This window comes from Macaca fascicularis, chromosome 4, assembly GCF_037993035.2.
Source record: "Macaca fascicularis isolate 582-1 chromosome 4, T2T-MFA8v1.1".
Classification (NCBI taxonomy): domain Eukaryota; kingdom Metazoa; phylum Chordata; class Mammalia; order Primates; family Cercopithecidae; genus Macaca; species Macaca fascicularis.
In genome coordinates this window covers 169773936-169794254 of record NC_088378.1, presented here as the reverse complement: position 1 = coordinate 169794254, position 20319 = coordinate 169773936, and the positions used below count along the sequence as shown (strand labels likewise).

General features: G+C 49.4%; 1 protein-coding gene and 1 long non-coding RNA gene across 12 annotated transcripts in view; one reads left to right on the top strand and one right to left on the bottom strand.

Annotated features, from left to right (window-relative positions):
- The window catches only part of SLC22A23 (solute carrier family 22 member 23), a 192733-nt gene that overhangs the window by 17315 nt on the left and 155099 nt on the right, over nt 1-20319 (bottom strand). For 8 of the 11 annotated variants that reach the window (XR_012434320.1, XR_012434321.1, XM_045389933.3 and 5 more), the window contains 3 exons: nt 11290-11417; nt 2893-2995; nt 1562-1794 (listed from right to left, as the gene is read on the bottom strand). Coding sequence is in view for 6 of the 11 variants with exons in the window: in XM_045389933.3 (XP_045245868.1) it covers nt 1562-1794; nt 2893-2995; nt 11290-11417 (464 nt within the window). In the remaining 5 variants the exon portion in view is untranslated. Of the gene's footprint in view, nt 1-1561; nt 1795-2890; nt 2996-11289; nt 11418-20319 lie in introns of those variants that run through there. The other 3 variants (XR_012434322.1, XR_010586570.2, XM_065544486.1) reach the window with 3 other exon arrangements.
- LOC135970716 (uncharacterized) lies at nt 38-8063 on the top strand. Its single transcript, XR_012434325.1, has 3 exons — nt 38-120; nt 1289-3195; nt 3243-8063. It is a non-coding gene; the product is annotated as an uncharacterized lncRNA (long non-coding RNA).

Sequence of the window (20319 nt, the reverse complement as noted above, 5' to 3'; positions counted from 1 at the left end):
GAGTTCATACTGCACTAAACAAAGATCTTTTTGTTAGGAAGACAGGGGTAAGATCCCGCTGACCTCAGAGCCTGGGGAGAAAATGGAACCTTCACAGCGAGACCCTAGCAGGTGCAAAGGGTGCGCTTCCGTGCATATAAAGTTGCCCACGGGTCACTGCAGCCTGCACTCAAGCAGCATCAAGCACTGTGGGGCACCCCTGCTGGCCCCAGCTCTGCTCCTCACAGTTGCCTGGTGTTCACTTGGGGCTCCTGGGCATTCCTGCTCAGGGCCAAAGGGGCATGGCAACACCTGGTGGCCGAGGCATCTGCCACTTCCGTCCCAACTGTGTGAGCAGGGCAGAGGCTCCCCGGAAGGGCAGCTGAGGAAGGGGATGGAGGGAGACAGGCACCACGTGTGTATTCCATTAGCTAAGCCTCCCAGCAGTCTCCCCGCAAGGTACAGATTGCACAGGAACTGTCCAAGCTAGAGAGCCGCTCCTGAGTTGGAAGTGAGCCCTCTCTAACCCAGGCTGCACGACAAGGCCGCTCTGATCTGGGGGTGGTGGACAGCCCTGGCATCTAGTTCTGAGAGCCTGCGTTCATTTTCCTTGTAAAGGCAGGGGAGCTCTGTGGGGTCGATGTTCCCACGTGTCCCGAGCCTGTCCCAGGAGGACCATGCCAGGGCGGGAGAGGAGGTTCAGTGGCCCTGCCTGTTCGTGTCGTGCCCTGGGCCGGCCACGGAGGTGCTGTGGTGGTTTGTCCACACACGGGGCTATCTGTTGGTGAGGAGCTATACAGAGCTTGCTGGAGGGCCAGACGGACTCTCTAGCTTTGCCTTAGATCATTTTTTTTTTGAGACAGAGTCTTGCTCTGTCACCCAGGCTGGAGTGCAGTGGTGCAATCTCAGCTCACTGCAACCTCTGCCTCCCGGGTTCCAGTGATTCTTCTGCCTCAGCCTCCTGAGTAGCTGGGACTACAGGCATGTGCCACCAAGCCCAGCTAATTATTTTTTGTATTTTTAGTAGAGATGGGGTTTCACCATATTGGCCAGGCTGGTTTGAACTCCTGACCTTGTGATCCGCCTGCCTCGGTCTCCCAAAGTGCTGGGATTACAGACATGAGGCACCGCATCTGGCCAGATTATTTTTAACCTTTACTGAGAAATTCTTTGGTCCAAAGAGAAGCTGATGAACTCGGGAACATCTGCTGAAAAGCAGGGCCCTAATGCGAGGGTGACAAAACAGATTTATTTCCCCCTTCATGTCACTAGAAAGAAACAATCCTTTGTTCTTCTTTGTCATACACAGAAGCAGTCTGCCCCATTAGTGAAGACCCGGCCACCAGGACTCGGACGGAATCATGGTGCAGCCTGGGCTGGGGCAGGGGGAGGAGGGAAGGCCCAGGGCCCTCCGAGGCGGGCTCCACAGATGCTCTCATGGAAGCTCTGTCCTCCCCGAAGCAGCTTCTTCCAGCCATAGATTTCAGAGTGGCCAATGGAGTCTTACCCAGCCCTTTCAAATGCCCTTGGGGGTCTGCCAGCCCCCCTCCCTGCACACAGCCCGCCTCCCTGGCCCACTCACGGTTGAGGAGGCCGAGCTGCAGGAGCGAGGCCAGGGCGGTGAGGATCATGAAGAGCAGCAGGCCTCCCCTGCGCCCGAGGAACCGGACCACCACGCACATGGCCAGGCAGGACACCAGCGCGATGCTGGCCGTGGTGTAGTAGTCAGCGTAGAAGTTCTCCAGGAGCGGCACCTTCACCTCGTGGCCCATCATGCTCCTGGCAAAGCAGTGGTGGATCCCGTACCCTGTCAGCCTGTGGAGACATGCCGAGCGGCGGTGGGTGGGCTGCCCCCACACCAGGCGCTGTGCCGTTTCCTGGGAGCTCATGGTGTCAGGTGACCAGGAGATGAAGAAGCAACTCAATGTGTCATAGAAAAGTCCGCCATGACCGAACCACGAGCAGATTACAGAGCAAATGCAAAAAGGAGACGTGAGAGAAATATGGAATGCTTCTCCTGGGTGGGGGTCCACGCTCATGCTCCTCTGCCGTGGCTTTAGTAGACAGGTGTGGGCACAAGAGCGGTCACCCTGAGCGGTCACCCTGGCCCTGAGCCCTCACCCTGGGCTTCCGTCTTTACCTGTGGCAGCTCGAGACCCTTCACAAAGGAGTGCCACACCCCAGATGACCCCTAACCCAAATGAGTCGAATCCCTCCCCTCCGCCACCTTGGTGACCTCTGACCCTGAACAAGGGACTGCCTTGCACAGTCAGGGCCACTGAGCTGTCAGTCAAGACAGGAGTGACCTTCTAGGTACACACCAAGCCCAGGGACTGGGCTGCGAAGAACCTGCGTGAACGATGTCCCCAGCCCCTGCAGGACCCAGTAGGCGGGGTGACCAGGGCTGGTGAGGGCCCTGGGAGGAGGTCTGGGCTCACTGGCCTGGCTCAGGCCCACCTGCCTCCTCCCGCGGCCATCCTGGCGCCTCTGGCCAGACTGGCTGCAGGTTCAGGAAGGGCGGGGCCGGCTACAGACAGGGGCCACGGCCACTTTGCAGCCAAGGCCTCATGGGTCTCAAATCCCCTGTCCCGAGACAGGGCCCAGAAGTCCCAGCCTTGTAGCAGCCCCCACTGTGCCCCTGAGGAGGTGCGTTCATGTGCATCTTGGTTCCCTGGACCTCATGGGCACATGGGGAGGCTCTGCTCACAGGATTTACACGCCTGGGCTGGGGGCACTGGCTGCTTGAGGCTTCCGGGAGGGGAAGGCCAGTATCTTCTAGCCCGTGTCACTTTTCACACACACCCTTAGGATTCCAAGTTCAGCGGGGTGGGGAGTAGGGCCCTGGGCTTCACCGCTGCCCGCCTTCTTCCCTGGCCCCCTCCCACCCGGCTGGCACTTGTCTCTGTGACTCACGAGTTCACACACAGGACCACAATGTTCTTCCACAGGTTCCGGGTCCCCACCACCTTCACGATGCAAACCTTCTTGGGCCTCCGGGAAAGCTCCTTCTCCAGCTCTGCAAAGAAACAGACCCTGTGAGCCCTGGGCAGGCCACCATGGAGGATGGCGCAGCAGCTGCAGGCACAGTCCTGGTTCCCCAGTTTGGGCACCACAGAAGGGAGAGAAAGCCTTTTTTTTTTTTTTTTCTTTGCCAGTCGATAGGGTCTAGGTTTCCGGGATAGAAAGGCACTCAGAAGACCAGCGGAGAGGGTCTAGGTTTCCGGGATAGAAAGGCACTCAGAAGACCAGCGGAGAGGGTCTAGGTTTCCAGGGCAGAAAGGCACTCAGAAGACTCCAGCTCTGCAGTTCCGGTTTCCCTCGGGTGCCTGAGAGGGCACAAGGTGCACCGTCAGCAGAAGTTTCCATCACAAACCCTTTTTGTGAAAGCGGACCGAGTACACACAAATAAACAAACAGTGTCGACTCAGTTCACTTTTGTCTGAGGACAGAGCTCAGCAATGATATTCTAGGTTACTGAGGCACTCATTAGGCCCTGGGCAAATCTAAACAAGCAGTTCTTTTCCGTACATTCTGCATCTGCCTGTGTCACCCCCGGCTCGGACACTGGGAAGCCCACATGCAGATATGCTCCTTAGCCTCGTGGGGTGGAACTTACCATGGCTGTAGCTACTGCTGCTGAAACTGCCCTTAGGACATATGAATCTTTGAAAGACAAACACATAAGTGAATACATCTGCATGTATGTGTATACACGCATACACGCACACATTCATGCGCATATGTATACGTGTGCACGTTTTAGTTAATGGAAGTCCTTGGGAGCTGGACAATGTTTTGGCTCCAAGGGATGTGAGCAACCATAAAGTCATGAGACTGGGTTTCTTGTGCGGCCCCAGCAGCTCTGAGAGCCCCTCTGAAGGGAGTCCACCAGCGCGGTGTTACAAGGGTCTGCAGAGGTGCTGGTGTCGATTTGGCAAGTTACAGGGAAGATTCAGAATGCGGCAGAGGCACTGGCCTCCAGGAGCTGTCTGCCTGCACGTCTGGGAGCAGGAATGCCACTCGCAGCCTTCTGTTGCCTCTCTGCCTTCCTAGCCTGGTATGTCTTCATGGAATCATCCCCTACTGGGGAGCTAAAAAAGAAAAAGGAGACTTCCCGAAGCGGAGGGGAACCAGGACTCTTCAAGACTGTCAAGGTCACGAGAAACAAGAAAGACTGAGCAGCTGTCAGACCAGGAGACTAGGGAGAGGGGAGAACGAGACGCAGTCCTGGGCGGCATCCCGGGGCGGGAGGAGGCTTCATGGAAAGCACGATGATGGGAGGCAGCAGATAAAGGCTGGGGTTTGGTGAATAGCAGTGTTCCAATGTCACTTTCTTAGTTTTGACAATAGTATCATGACAATATCAGACGTTCGCAAGCGGGGAAGCCGAGTGAGGGGTATACGGAGATTCTGTACTATCTCAGCAGCTTTCCTGTACATCTAAAATTATCCCCGAATAATATATTTATAAAATAAGAAAAGCGGTGGAGATGGGGAGGCCTCTGTCTACTGAGGAAGGCTTCAGTGCTAGGAGTTGCCTCTGGAGGAACCCTCCTGCTCCCTTGGGGGCTGTGTCTCCAGGACCCTGGCCCTGTGCTTCTGAGGGCCACTCTGAACCCAAGATGGCTCAGGTTCCACCTTCCTCTTCCACCTCCTTCCTGCCATCCAGCAGCAGGAGGGTCACAAAGCTCCTTCGTTATAGTTTAAAGAAAAAATGTGTTGCTGAATCCTAGGGATTTAGGAACTTTTTATTCAAACATTGTTTTTGAACTCAGTGTCACCAGCCAGGCCACAGAAGGGAGAAGGAGAAACCTTTCCCTTGTCTGAGGGATATCATGTCTGCTGAGTTTCCAGAACTTTCTTCCTTCCCATATTTAGGTGCAAAGATTGAGGTCTGTATGCAAGCCCACAGGGCTGGCATTTCAGCTGCTGGTCCACGGACCCTCTCAGCTCCCAAGGTCTCCTGACCACTATTTTTCCTTAGCAAAAATGGGCTACTTTGACTACAGGCACAGTTTCTCTATGATTAAAAAAACTAATTTTGTAAAGAGCTTAAAAATATCATGGTTAACAGAAAACCTTGGATCCGATGATCTGAGTATCTTTGCTATTATAGACCTCATCAGAAACCAACTCTAATAGCTACGTTTTATCACCATGGAAGACTTCTGAGAAGAAAATTTAAATGTCCATTAGCAAGTCCATATAAGTTTAAAGTTTAAAAAATATATATCCCAAACTGAATTCCTGATATGTTATTGTTTATGAAGTATGATGTTAAAGAAGCAATAACAATTGCATTATGACCTGAGCTTTTTAAATAAAATTAAACCTAGAACCCAGTCTAAAAAATTGACTGTAGTCTGCAGAGGTAACTGAATTCTTCTAAGTGGAATTAGATTAACCTTTCCAGGGCTATTGATATGTTGTCAGGAAGCACATGAAGTGCTTCCTCCCATGCCTGGCAGAGTCACTGTCCAGTGACTTTTTGCTTATCATACTACCAGTTACTCACATCACCAGCCTGTCAACAACAACATGAAGCTTCTGCAGCATTGTCTGTTCTTCTGGGCCCCAAATCCACAAGCGCTGTGTTATAGGACACTTCAGATGGCTCTAACACCGGTAGCTGAATCCAAGAGGCCTTTTTGTCTGTCCAGATATCAGATGGACATCTAGGGACTTCTCTGAACTCCTCACACATGGAAATAAATGGGCAACAGGGAGCCCGGCCAGGTTGTGGGGCACTGGCATCCAGGATTTGCTGCTGTGAGCACCCGGCTCCCGTGCGCTCCTCGAGACGGAGGAGGAGGAGGACACATCGGCCTGCTCAACTTAGAGCCATCAGAAAATTTTCCAACCAAAACCCACGTCGAGCCTACTGAATTTTGTTGTCCAGCTCCACCCTGCAGTCCCAGTGCCTCCGCATTTTCACGGATCCTCGTGTGGTCAGGGCTGAGGTCTGGGTGCTGTGAGGGGCCCGATGAGCCTGGGCAGGAACCCAGCTTCTGCACTTGTGGCTGGCTCCTTGGAAAAGCTGTGCTGTCCTTGCTCTGAGCCCAGCTGCTCATCTGTGAAGTAGGACGAAGCGCTGCCTGGCTGGCTGGGAGAACTCGGTGAGGCCTCCGGGAGCACTCGGGGAGCACGTGTCCTCCTGCCCCGGGCTCAGTGAACCCAACATCTCCCACCTTCTCTTCACCAACAGAGGAAGGGAAAGGAGGCCCTGACGACCCTGCTGACTCGCTGGGAGGAGGGCACAGCCTCTCCACATTTGGCCATCTGGTGTGAGAGGTAAATCAGGCCTCCGAGGACAGCAGAGGAGGCAGTGGCCCCTTGCCCAAGACGAGGCTTGGAGGAGCAGGGAAAACACACGCAGAGGAGAACTGGAATTGGCTTGCGTGGGGGTGTGAGATAAACCAGCTTTGTTGTCATCCTAGTGGACGATGCTAGTGCGTTAGGGGTGAAATTGGAAAAACATGAGTTATAGAGACAGAAAGCAAGAAAAGAAAAAGGAGGAGGACAAGGAGCAGGAGGAGGAGAAAAAGAGAAAAGGAAGGGGAAGAAGGGATGCTGCCATCTCTGCCACAAGAGTCATAAAAAAGCACACTAAACGCTCCAAGGAGGCAGCTCTGAGCCCCACGCCCGTGTTGGGAAGTAGAAAAAGCAGCCGCTGCCCCTTCCATGCAGCCCTTCTCCCCTCCGGGACGGATTGAGATGGCGCTACTCGGCCGCTTGAATAAATGTGCTTTGAAAGCAAGTGGAAGGTAAGCATCCATAGGAATCTTATCATGAAGTCACCTCAGACAGCACAGTCTTCAACGTCTAGCCAAGCTTTCAGCAACTGACCTGGCACTGCCGACCTCTGTCATCTCTGTCCTCGTCTGCCCAGACACGGGCTCCACCTAACCCGAGCCCTCTGAGTGAGCCGTGGCGGTCGTCTGCGGAGCGAGGGCCCCGTGCAGCCTGCCCAGGGTCAGATCTTGATTTCATCACTTACGGGTGGTGTAACTTGGGCAAGGTACCTAGTGTGGAACGTGGAGGTGGCCTGACACATCCACCCTCTTGTCATCTCAGGATCTGAACAGATTGTTAAGGCACAGTGAGGCAGGTCAGGACAAAACCCGAGCTCTGTCATTGCTAAGGGTAGCGGGGAGCCCCACACGGGGCTAAGATGGGGACGCTCGGATCACACAGACTCAGCCGTGCATCCTGGCAACGCTGGGCAGGTTGGCTTCTCGAGGGTAAGGTGTGAGGCTGCCGGAGAGGACTGATGCTGAGGACGGAGGATGCCTGCACCCTGCACGTGGCTCCCCACAAGGAGAGAAGATAGGAGCACATTTGCTGTCCTTCCTCTGGGGCTAGCCTGACCCTGAGAGGGATCATGGAGTTACTGCTCCCCAGTGCTCAGCCTCTTTCTGAGCTGTGAAGCAGGAGAATGGCTCCTCTCCCTTGTGAAGCTCAGATGCAGATGACATGCACATGAAGCGCTTCCTCCCATGCCTGGCAGTTGCTGTCCAGTGACTTTTTGCTTATCTTACTACCAGCTGAGCATTCTACATCCCAAAATCTGAAGCCTGAAATGCTCTAAAATTGAGGATCTTTTGAGCAGCCACATGATTCTCAAAGGAAATGCTCATTGGAGCATTTAGATTTGGGATTTTTGGATTTGGAAAGCTCAACCAGTAAGTATAATACAAATATCCCCAAATCCCAAAACATCCAATCCCCAAAACACTTCTGGTCCCAAGCATTCTGGATAAGGGATGCTCAGCCTGCAGAACTGAAGGCACAGTCTTGTATGTGGCACTCATCCTGGGTTTTTGCATTAGGTTGCTGACCACACAGCCATACTGGGAACCAGCGGGCCTTTTACTCCTGCTAGAAATGCTGGAAACCTCAGGAATTATGACACGGGAGTGCTGTCAGCACTTGGGCGTGTTATGTGATATGAAGGTTGCAGGACTGACATTGAGAGACTGATGCTCAGGAACACACCCACACATCTAAAGTAACTCAGCTGCACAGGCCACTGAGAACATCAGACTTGCTAGAAGATAAACCAAGGACAGCTTTAAAACAGAAAAGGAAATAAGAAATTTGGGAACATCAGGTTTTTCCCTGGCATAAATCCAAGGTTAGGATGTACTGACGGGGCAGCGAGCAGCCCCGCTGGACTCCTACATATACCTCCAGCCAGGCCCGAGACGCTCACCTACCCAGAGGCGCTGCAACCACAGTCCTAACCCTTCCTTACTACAGGAGTCCTGGGTTCGTTCAGCCCATAAATATTCATGGCACGCCTGCTACGCGTCAGGCCTTCGGCTGGGCTGCTGCTGGGGGTGCAGAAGTGTCTGGTTCTACAGACAGAGGCCGTGCCTTGCCTGGCCTTGCCGCTCTGCAGGGGTGGCAGGCATTAATAAGGAACCCTGCAATTACTCACCATAGCTGGGATGAGGGGAAGCGGGGAGAAGTGCTGAAGCTATAACAGTGAATAACCGGAGGGCGGACTTGGTCTCTGAGGAGCTGGCCAAGGCAAGAGGGCAGGGAGTGTGCACGGGGAGGGCCCTGTGGAGAGGAAGATGGTGGTGTGTCCTGGGAGCCAAATGAAGGCCAGGGTGTGAGGTGGTGGGAGGCAGAGACCAGAGAGGGCCTCGATAGTGACCTGGAGGACCTGAGGTCTACCCAAAACGCACTGGGAGGCACCGGGGAGGCTTGAAGCCGGTGGTGATGTGATCAGATCCTGTGTGACCTGGTGGCAGGGAGGATGGAACAAAGCTGGGAGCCCAGCCAGTCGGCCAGAGCACGAGAGGGTGACAGACACGAGGCTTGGAGCGGGTGTTGGCTGTGGGATTAGATGGGGTGATGGGAGGAAGATTCCATGCAGAAAACTGAGTCTGGGCGGAGGAAGCTGGAAGTGGGAGACGTAGCAGCTGAAAGGCACGCTGCCTTCCCCCAGCACTCAGCAGCCCCGCCATCGTGCTGCCATCAACACATCTGACGGCCGGGGGCGGCAGAGAGCAGAGGCCGCCGTGAAGGGCGGCAGGGCAGAGCGACCGCCGGAGGACCGCTCCCCATGGAGGTGAAGGCTCTGTCCTCTTTCTTAAGTCACATGTCACCAACTACCTCTCACCCAGCCTCCTGCCTGGGACTCTGGAACGGAAATAAGGACCAGCAAAACTCATGAGCAAAGAAATAAATTTTTAAAAAGGATCTAATACCACTTTCCAAATATAGGAGGGAAATGAATCAGTGTAATTAGGATTGAGAAAACAAGCTATTCCCAGACAATATTTTAACGTGAAAGAAGCGGAGTGTGATGGCTTAATTAGGGAAATGCCACAAACAAATTGTACTGTAAGCCTAAGAGCATTAACCTGCTAATGAGTGAGGTCTGGGGAAATCTGGGAAAGCCAACTGGACTGTCCAAAACCAGCAAGCACGGCCCCGCTGGAGAAACCTCGGCTGAGCACTCACTGCTCAGCGCAGGGAAGTTCGTATCTACCCGGAGCTGTCCCTCATGTTACAGCAGCATGGCAAAGCCACCCCTGCTGGACTTTGCAGGTCAAATCCTCGCTCAGCTTCTTAGCAGCTGTGTGACCTCTGGAAGCTACTTAGCCTCTCTGTGCTCTCGTTTCCTCATCGGCAAATGGGGCTAATTATAGTGCCTTTCTCATAGGCTGTCATGGAGAAATAACACACGTGAAGGGCTTGGGACTAAATATTAAATATGAGTTAATATTTGCAAATCACTTAGAAAAGTAGCTGACATGTAAGTGCCATGTGAGTGTCATCTTGTTTCTCGTCACTGTCCCTGGATTAAAAAGGGACCACAGATGCACCAACACTCAGCACCCTTCATGTCAACCAGACCTGGCAAACAACCTTCTTTGGTCCAGCAAAGCAAAAGCTTCGGGCGTCCCTGGGTAGGCCCCGCCCCGCCCAGCACGTGGTCCAGTCTGGCTGTCCTGACTCTCAGGTCACTGCACAAGTCGAGGCAGAGGATGACATCCTGGCTGAGCTACGGCAGCACCAAGGAGCTTCTAGTGACCTAGCGTCCCCGATCTTCTGGATTGGGAGTCTAACGAGAGGCCTGTCCAGGCACCGAGGGCTTCTCTGATTTGGGGTTCCTGTGCATCCCTTCCCGTCATAAATGGAGACCTGCAGGGCACATTCTCCCACCTCACTCAGGTTCCTGTACCTGCGCCCTGAGAGCGAAGCTTCCGCAGCCACTCTGACTGCAGTCCCTCCCTGCCACCCTCTATCCCGCCGCCCTGCTGTTTCATTCCTCCTGACATAGGCACGCGTAGCTCCCTGTCTGCGTGCCCCACCTGCCTGCAAGCTGCGTGAGAGCAAGGCTTTGCCTGTGTCTTCTCTGCTCTCGAACGGTGCCTGAAACACAGCAGGTATTTAGTAAACACCTGTTGATTCAATGAATGAATCATCATCACAAGCATTTCTGGTCATGGGGGAAAATGAGCACATTCTCTCTTGGACAATGGCCTGGAGGTTATTTTCCCAGGGAATTTTATAACAACTGTCTATCCCAGGTCTTCAGTGAGGGCAGTGAGTCAGAGCGTGGAGCCCACCAGTGACCTTCAAACGGAGATCCGTATACCACTTGCGTCAGAATCTCTTCTAGTGCTTATTAGAAATGCAAGTTCTCAGGGCTTATCCCAAATCAAATAGGTCAGAATCTCTGGGTTCCAGGGAGAGGCCCAGGAATCTGGATTTTAACAACCTCCTGGTGAAACGTGGATCCTCAGGTTGAGAACCCCCACCTAGCCGTGGTAACGCTCCTGACACACAGGAGTTCTATGGATCTGAACGACTATCCAAAAACACTTCGCCTTTCCTGTCCTCAGCTGCCCAACAAATAGGTCATGGCCAGGTAAAGACAGTGGTGGCTCTTTGAAGGTCATGCTTAGGAAAGGTGAGGTCGTGGGGCCCATCTACACCCTGAGCCAGCGCTCTGGCAGTGTTTAGACCTGGCAGGCTATGGGCCAGACAGTCAGATATTCCCTTGAACAGTGTATACTGGGCTCATGGCTCGCTTCTGGATTTAGGCAGGAGAGGAGGAGATCCAGAGTGTGCTGTACTTGATCATGAAAGAAACCAATACCTAGAAAGTGGAGAGAATGTCAAGGCTGCTACATTGCCCTTGTGCAGGCCAAAAGGTCAGAGGAGAATTGCACAGCTGGTTAAAACAGCTGCTTGTGCAATAAAACCAGCCCAGGTGTCAGGGACCTGCCCCGTGGAGCCTCTGTGAGCCCTGCATGACCTCCTGCCCTGGCCAGCCCGTGGTGTACTCACCTGGCATCACACCCTTGATGTCGCCCTCAGGGTTCATGCGATTCTTCTGTGTGAAGTGGAGGATCAGCCTCTTTGCAGACTCAAACTGCTGGGTGGCCATGAGCCACCGGAGGGACTCGGGGAATATCCTTTAAAGACACAAAGGGGATCGGTGAATGTCTTCTGATTCTGCGTGGCACCGGGAAGTGTGGCTTAGGTGTGGCCCGGGAGCTTCCCAGGCAGGTGGCGGTCAGTCTCCAGTTAGGCATCAGCCTCATCGGGGGAGATGAAACCCAGGGCACTGAAACATTCCCAATTTTCTTTCCCAAAGTGTAAAAATCGAGACCTTAAAATGCTTAACAAAAGTTAAAAAGCACATGTTCTCACCCACATACGGAAGCTTAAAAAAAGGTGATCTCATAGAAGTAAAAAGTCGAACAGAGGATACTAGAGGCTGGGAAAGGTCAGGGGAAATGGGATAGGGGGAGGCTGGTTGAAGGTTACAAAATTATAGCTAGGTAGGAGGAACAAGTTCTAATGTTCTATGCCACTGCAGGATGACCATAGCTACTAATAATATACAGTTTCACATAGCTAGAAGGAAGATGTTAAATGTTCCCAACACGAAAAAGTGATATTTGCAATGATGGGCACGATAATTACCCCGATCTGATCATTTTACATTCTACGCATTGCACCATCACTATGTACCCCATAAACATGTACAATTACTACGTGTCAATTACAAAAATAAAAAATAATTTGAACAATGTAACAGAGTAGCAGATATCAACAACATTCGTACCAGTTGTGTCAAGAAATCAGTGTACACCTTTCAAAGTAACGCACGGAGAAACAACTCATGGAAGGCTGATGCTTTGGTTGTATTTTGTCACAATAAATAGTAATAGAATGATTTTACGTTTAAAAAATTACTTCCAAATATGACTAACCTGCAGTTATTTTCAGTTGTGGAACATGAAGGCTCAGTCTCCCAGGGTTTTCCTTCAGAGCTATTCACATGTTACTGCTAACTGCATGTCACTTTGCCCTCAGACGATGCCACATCACAGTGGTTTTCAAGTTTTACCAAAGCAACAGAATCTGTTTTTTTTTAAAGACGGAATCTTGTGAGGCACCCCAATACAAAAAACCCAGCGTTTTATTATCAATTAATTTTATAAATGTACATTTATGACAATATTTACAAGCTGCTCAAAGAGAACACCGTGACTGCACAGAGCAGGAGCTGGCATACCATCTCTGCCAAAGTCCAAGTCATCAATATTTTAGACTTTAAGGGTGAAATGGTCTCTCCTCATCTTGGCCTTGTGGCCTGAGAGTGGATGTATGGGGGTGGGTGTGGCTATGGGCTAATAATACTTTATTGCAAAACAGGCAGCTGACCCTTGACTGTTTGGGAGAGACAAAAAGTAGAAATCAAAGCTCAAGATGACAGTCCTAGCTTCTTGTAGCCCTCAGTGTTCTAGTTATCACTTCACTTTATTTTAGTTAAAATTGTGTCAGGAAAGTCACCACGGATGCTGGTAAGAAGTTATTGTGGCTGGGCGCGGTGGCTCAAGCCTGTAATCCCAGCACTTTGGGAGGCCAACATGGGCAGATCGCGAGGTCAGGAGATGGAGACCATCCTGGCTAACACGGTGAAACCCCGTCTCTACTAAAAAATACAAAAAAACTAGCCGGGCGAGGTGGCAGGTGCCTGTAGTCCCAGCTACTCAGGAGGCTGAGGCAGGAGAATGGTGTGAACCTGGGAGGCGGAGCTTGCAGTGAGCTGAGATCTGGCCACTGCATTCCAGCCTGGGCGACAGAGTGAGACTCCGTCTCAAAAAAAAAAAAAAAAAAAAAAAGAAGTTATTGTAACTACCGAACACCTGCTTTGCAAACTCAAACTCAGGATAGTTCTTTTTTTTTTTTTTTTGAGATGAAGTCTTGCTGCATGCCAGGCTGGAGCGCAGTGGCGTGATCTCAGCTCACTGCAACCTCCGCCTCCCAGGTTCAAGCGATTCTCCTGCCTCAGCCTCCCTAGTAGCTGGGATTACAGGCACGCACCACCATGCTTGGCTAATTTTTGTATTTTTAGTACAGACGAGGTTTCACCATGTTGGTCAGGCTGGTCTCAAACTCCTGACCTCGTGATCCACCTGCCTCTGCCTCCCAAAATGCTGGGATTACAGGCGTGAGCCACCATGCCTGGCCTCAGGAGAGTTTTACAATGAATCTAACAGCTAGAAAAAGTATTAATGGTGCTTCCTTCACCCCGGCCCAAATTCATATATTGGAAACTAAACCCCAATGTGATAGTATTAAGAGATAGGGCCTTTAGGGGTGATTAAGTCATGAGAACGGGAGGCTGAAGAGAGGTGCCTTGCCCCTTCCCTCATGTGAGGACATATAGAAGGCTCCATCTATGAGCAACACACGCTTGCCAGACACAGAATCTGCTGGTGCCTTCATCCTGGACATCTCAGCCTCCAGAACTGTGGGCAATAAAGTTCTGTTGTTTATAAATCATCCAGGTTAAGGTATTTTGTTGAAGCAGCAGGAACAGACTGTGAGAAGTAGAAAATTTTTATTTCAAAGTCACATCATTACTGATATCTAATAACTACTGCCTCCTCCTTACCTATCTGAAAAAAGTCCAAATTTCTATTTGTTTGTGACTGCGTTTTACTTGATGAGGTGGTTCCCCCTGAATTCGGTGGTACCTTTGGGATGGTCTGATCTGAATGGTAACTCATTTGGGAGCTTCCTGAAGAGCTAAAAGCTGTCCTGCTGTGCAGGTGCGCGGAATGCAGGATGGCCGTGTGGAATGGACAGAAGGTCTCCAGTCATCTCACAAGAAGTCCCAAATGCATTTGCAGGCACTCATTTTTTTTTTTTTAAATACTCAAAGTTAATGTTTCTTTTACTGGCCTCTAGCTATAAAAATTAATTTTGAATAACATAATACAAGCAAATAGAAACCTCAGATACTTGACATTAATATTATATAGTATTCACATTTTGCTGTATTTTAAAAGTCAGATCTTTTCTTTATAATAAAATAACCTAACACAAATGCCAACTCCCCGTAGTTTAAGTTCTGATCTATAGTATTTCCATCTTTCTGATGCATTCGGGTTTCGTATCTTTTTCTAATTTCTCGGGATAGACACAGAGGTCATTATTATTAATTTTTCTCATAAGCGTATTTAAGACTTCAAAATTCATCTAAGTATTATCATTTGCAATACATTGGTGATTTGATTCTAAATATTTTGTGATTTCTATGAGAATTTTTGCTTATCTAAGAAACAATATATGAATATATATAAATATGGTAATATGACAGCACAAGTGATTTTGCAGGCAGTCTCTGCAGTCTTGAAATATGGCCTACAACGTGGAAATTTGTGTCCTTTCAAGATAATTAAAATTTATATCAAATGCTTATGGAACTCCATGGCAGGAAATGGATTTTGAAAATCGAGACCATAAATGAAGAACAAGGCCCAGATGACACAACAGAGGAGGAGCTGTAGCCCCACCTTCCAACCCCTAGGGCCAGGACCCCCAAGGGCCACTGCCCAGGGCTGAGGGCACATGTGGTGTGAATGAGCAGGGCAGAGCTTCCACAAGAGGACATAACTTTTTCATTGCCCCCGGCAATCTCAAGTCCTGTTCCTTGATTTATCCTCAAGTGTTACCCACAGGGAGGGGAGAACCGTGGAGATGTGCTCACTACACACAATTTTGAAGCCAGGATAGGAGGTGACAGCTCAGGGAAGATCCAAAATGCGGCATATTTGAGTATGGAAATTTGAGTGGTGCCATTTTGCCTTCAAGATAAAGCCCTTGTAAAATGAGTTGGAAGAATTCCTTCTGTTTCATTTTTTGGGGGAATAGTTTGAAAAGAGTTGGCATTAAATTTTTAAAGTTTCAGGAGAATTCAGCAGTGAAGCCCTCTGGTCCCGGACTTTTCTTTTTTGGAAGACTTTTTATGACTGATTCAATCTCATTACTTGTTATTGGTCTGTTCAGCCTTTCTATTTCTTCTTGGCTCAATCACGGAGGTTGTATGTGTCAGGAATTTATCCATTTCCTTTAGGTTTTTGAATTTATTGGCATATAGGTATTCATAGTAGTCTCTGATGATTCTTTGTATTTCTGTGGTGTCTGTTGTGATGTCTTTTTTGTTTCTGATGTTATTTATTTGGGTCTTCTCTTTTTCTTAATCTACCTAATGGTTTGTGCATTTTTAAAATCTTTTCAAGAAAACCAACTTTTTGTTTCATTGATCTTCTCTGTGGTTTTGTTAGTCTCAAGTTCATGTATGACTGCTCTGATCTTTATTATTTCTTTCCTTCTACTACTTTTGAGTTTGGCTTGTTTTTGCTTTTCTAGTACCTTGAAATACATTATTGGGTTGTTTATATGAAATCTCTCTAGTTTTTTGATGTAGGCATTTGTTGCCATAAACTTGCCTGTTAATACTGCTTTTGCTGTGTCCCATAGGTTTTAATATATTGTGTTTCTATTTTCATTTGTATCAATAAATTTTTTAGTTTCCTTCTTAATTTCTTCCTTTGCCCATTGGTTGTTCATGAGTATGTTGTCCAATTTCCATGTATTTGTACAGTTTTGAATGTTCCTCTTGTTAATCCGATTTCTAGTTTTAGTCCATTATGGTCACATAGGATACTTGGCATGATTTTGATTTTTAAAAAGTTTTTGAGACTTGTTTTGTGTTCTACCGTACAGCTGATCCTGGAGAAACTAAAACCTTCTGCACAGCAAAGGAAACAATCAACAGACTGAAAACACAATCTACAGAATGAGAGGAAATCTTGCAAACTATTCATCTGACAGGGGATTAACATCTAGAACATATGACGAACTCAAACACCTCAACAGCAAAAAAAGAAACAACCTGATTTTAAAAATGGACAACAATCTGAATAGACATTTCTCAGAAGAAGACACAAATGGCCAACAAACATATATTTAAAAAAGCTCAACATCACTAATCATCAGGGGAATGCAAATCAAAACCACAATGAGGTATGGACTCACCCCAGTTAGGATGGCTATTATCAAAAAGACAAAAAAAAAAAAAATGCTGGCAATGATGTGGAGAAAGGGAACTCTTATATGATGCTGGTGGGAATGTAAACTAGTACAGCCACTGTGGAGAACGGTACAGAGGTTCCTCGAAAAACTACAAACAACCACCTCATGATCCAGGAATCCCACTACAGGCATTTATCCAAAGGAACGGAAATCAGTCGAAGAGACATCTGCACCCTGAGTTTATTGCAGCATTATTTGCAGTAGGTAAGATATGGAATCAACCTAGGTGTCTAACACAGATGACTGGAAAAAGAAAATGTGGTATATATACACAATGGAATACTATTCAGCTGTAAAAAAGAAGAATGAAATCCTGTCATTTGTGGCATCATGGATAGAACTAAAAGACATTATGTTAAGTGAAATAAGCCAGATACAGAAAATTCCATGCTACATGTTCTCACTCATGTGGAAGCTCAAAAAAAGATGATCCCATGGAAGTGAAAAGTAGAACGGAGTATCCTAGAAAGGGTAGGGGGAAGAGGAATAGGGAGAGATTGATTAAAGGATACAAAATTACAAGAGATAGGAGGAATATGTTCTAGTGTTCTGTACCACTGTAGGATGACTATAGTTAATAACATATCATATAGTTTCAAATATCGAATGTTCCCAACACAAAGAAATGATAAACGTTTGAGAGAATGGACATGCTGCATGCTGTGATGTGACCACTATACATTCAACGTAGTGCAGTATCACTATGTACCCTGTAAATATGTACAATTCTGATGTGTCAATTGAACAGATGCTGTTACAAAGATAAAGCCCTGCATTACGCATACCAGGCAGACATTGACGCCACTGGAATCCCATCAGTCCAGGCACTGAATCCCAGAGAGGATTCAATTCTGCTTGTTCCCCTTTCTTATCTGGGCCCACACAGCCCTTGCCCTTCAGGAGAAAAGTCTCTCCTTGTCTCAGACTTCAAAGCCACATGGGCAGACCAGAGCCTGAGGCAGGAGGGCGTGTGTGCAGCCCAGCGGTGCAAGGGCAGACAGGCCTCTGAGACTCTGCCTGCTCCTCAGTGGCCACTCCCTCGTCTTTGTCATCCTCCAACTGGGTCTAAAGACAACACACTTTGGATACCTAAAAACTGACAACAACAAACAAATGTCTTTATGAGAAGTGATGATGAGCAAGTCCCCTTTCTAAAGAGTCTCTGAGAATTGCAAAGCTCATAGAAAAGATTTCAAGGATATTACTGTTTACAAAGGTGTGGTGTGACCTTAGGATTTAAGAAGTGGGTATGGGCCTCTTTGGGAGCCCAAGCTTTCAATGGGTCTCCAAATTGTTTTTATTCTTATATGTACTGAGCATTGTCACTACAAATCCATTTCAGATGGATTGAGTACGTTGGACGGAAGCCTGCATGGTATGGGTTATAGTGGGGGCCAGTCCTAGGCAGTTGGTCCAGGGGCTGGTCACGGGAGGCTCTGGAGAGGCCGGGCTCTGCTTGGGCCGTCTTGGAAGATGAGCACCTGCGGGGCAGGCCCTGCATCCCCTCGTACTGCTGGAGGTGTGTGGGGCAGGACCTAGAGGTAAGGCCCTGGGGGTGTGGGATGGTGTGTTTGTTGTGTTCAGAGAGCTGCAAGCTGATACACCCGAATGCTGGGAATGAGGTGAGAAGACACAAGGAGGAGAGGGATGCAGGGCCCAGGTAGTGGAAGATCCTAAGTGTTATGGGCTCTGAAGAGCAGCAGCCACGGGACTGGAGTGGACTGAAGTAAAAGACACAGCGCTCCCCAGGAGACTGGGGCGCGAGGCAAGGGACAGGCTCCCCTTAGCTACACGACTGTCTCCACTGGGAGGCAGCACTGCTCACCACCTTCCCCCGGATGGGATTTACGACTAACAGGCACTGTTCCACCAGTTTCCCCTGTGTCTGATGCTTGCAAGTCCATTATATAGTGGCACTATAATTACCCCCATTTTACAGATGGCAAAATTCAGGCCAAGAGAGTTCAAGTACATTGCCCAGGATTACACAGCTATTCAATGGCAGAGCTGGGATGTGAACCCAGGCAGTCTGATGAGATATAGCCCACACCCTTAATCTCTGTGGACAAAGCACAGCAGCAAACCTGTATTGCCTGGATGGCGCTCCGGTGACTGAAGTTGGGAAGTACCGGTCCAGAGACGCGTCCTCAGGCATTCTGGAATGCCACAAGCCCAAAGGGTATGTGTAGGGAATACTTAAGTTTTATGAGGCACTCCATGAATTTAAATTTGCTGCAAAATCATTAAGAATTCATTGGCCTGTCAGCCTCTGAGCAAGCCCAGAGACGGCTGTTTTAGTTTGGAATAATGTGCAGCGTGGCCACATTACGGGAACTTAATGAAATCTCTGCTGACAAGTACATAATGTAATAACGCCATGCAAATTAAAAAGCCAGCCAAGGGCTCAGGACCTGGGAGGAACAGAACTGAGCCTCAGAGAAATGGATCACTTTCAACAAAAAATCAGGAAGCACGGTGGGTAGCTGGAGCCACATCTGCCTGGTGCATCCTCACGTGTAGATGGCCAAAAAGCGACCTTGAGGATGACTTCTGCAACCATAAAACACAACCAGGCATTAAAACCACAGCAGCTTCCCTGGGAGAAAGCCTTGAAGTTGGCTCTCAGAGTGGCTGTGACCAGGATGGCAGTGTAAGAGGAGAGGTGCAAGCTGGAGGAGTTCCACTATCTTAAGTCTGTTTGTGTTGCTATCAAGGAACACTGGAGGCTCTGGAGGCTGTGTAATTTAGAAAGAAAAGAGGTTTATTTGGCTCACGGTTCTGCAGGCTGTACAGGAAGCATGGCACCAACATCTGCCCTGCTTCTGGTGAGGCCTCAGGAAGCTTTTACTCATGGTGGAGGGCAAGGGGAGCTGGCATGTCACAGGGTGAGAAAGGGGGCAAGAGGGGGGGAGGTGATAGGCTCTTTCAAACAGCCACCCCTTGAATGGCCTAATAGAGAGAGCTCACTCACTACCGTGGGGAGGGCACCAAGCCCAAGGGATCCACCCCCGTGACCCAAATACCTCCCACCAGGTCCCACCTCCAACACTGGGGGTCAGATTTCAACATGTGATTTGGAAGGGACTCATGAACAAACTGTATCACCCAGGTAAGGGAAAAAGGATTTGGTTCATGCAGCAAAGGCCTTGCTTGAAACCACAGGTGTGGAACAGGAAGTTTCTAAAGCCGTAAGTATTTAAGTCTTTACTCTGTGGTGGTACTATCATTATCCCCATTTTACAGATGGGAAAACTCAGGCAAAGAATGTTCAAATACATTGCCCAGGATCACACAGCAATTCAATGGCAGAGCTGGGGTTTAAACCCAGACAGCCTGACCGGAGAGACTGTCAGGCTGCGAAGACCTAGAGGAGCCCAGTCTCCACACCTAACAAGTGATCGCTCTAAGCTGGCTGGCTCACTGATCCCCAGCGCTTCTGTGGGAAGGACGCGGGCAGAACTAAAAGTCTCCACTCACCCTCCAAGCCCTAAACCCCATGTGGGGAGTGAGAAGCAGAGAAGTACAGAGAGTGGAGAGTATTTTCCTCTTTGCTTCTGAAGAGCCGTTCAGGACAAGGATGCTGTCTAGAGCAGAACGTTCAAGCGGAGGTCACCTAGGACCAGGAAGGAGCGGGCAGGGGCGCTGCTGGGTTGTGTGTGTGTGTGGCCCCCCAGGGTAGAGAGAGGCAGATAGCTGCCTCCCCACTAAGCAGGCGTCAGCGCCCCAGCGCGGTGTGGATACAGCAATGGAGGGGCACAAGGATTCCTCCTCTAGGGGAAGTAGGAGGCTTGCTAACTTGGAGGATCTCACAGCGAATGTTCACTGACAGGCCATGAACCTGCTGAGCAGACGGCATATAGCAGTGCTATGCCATGCACAGGTGCCATGCACAGACGGCATACAGCAGCGCCATGCCATGCA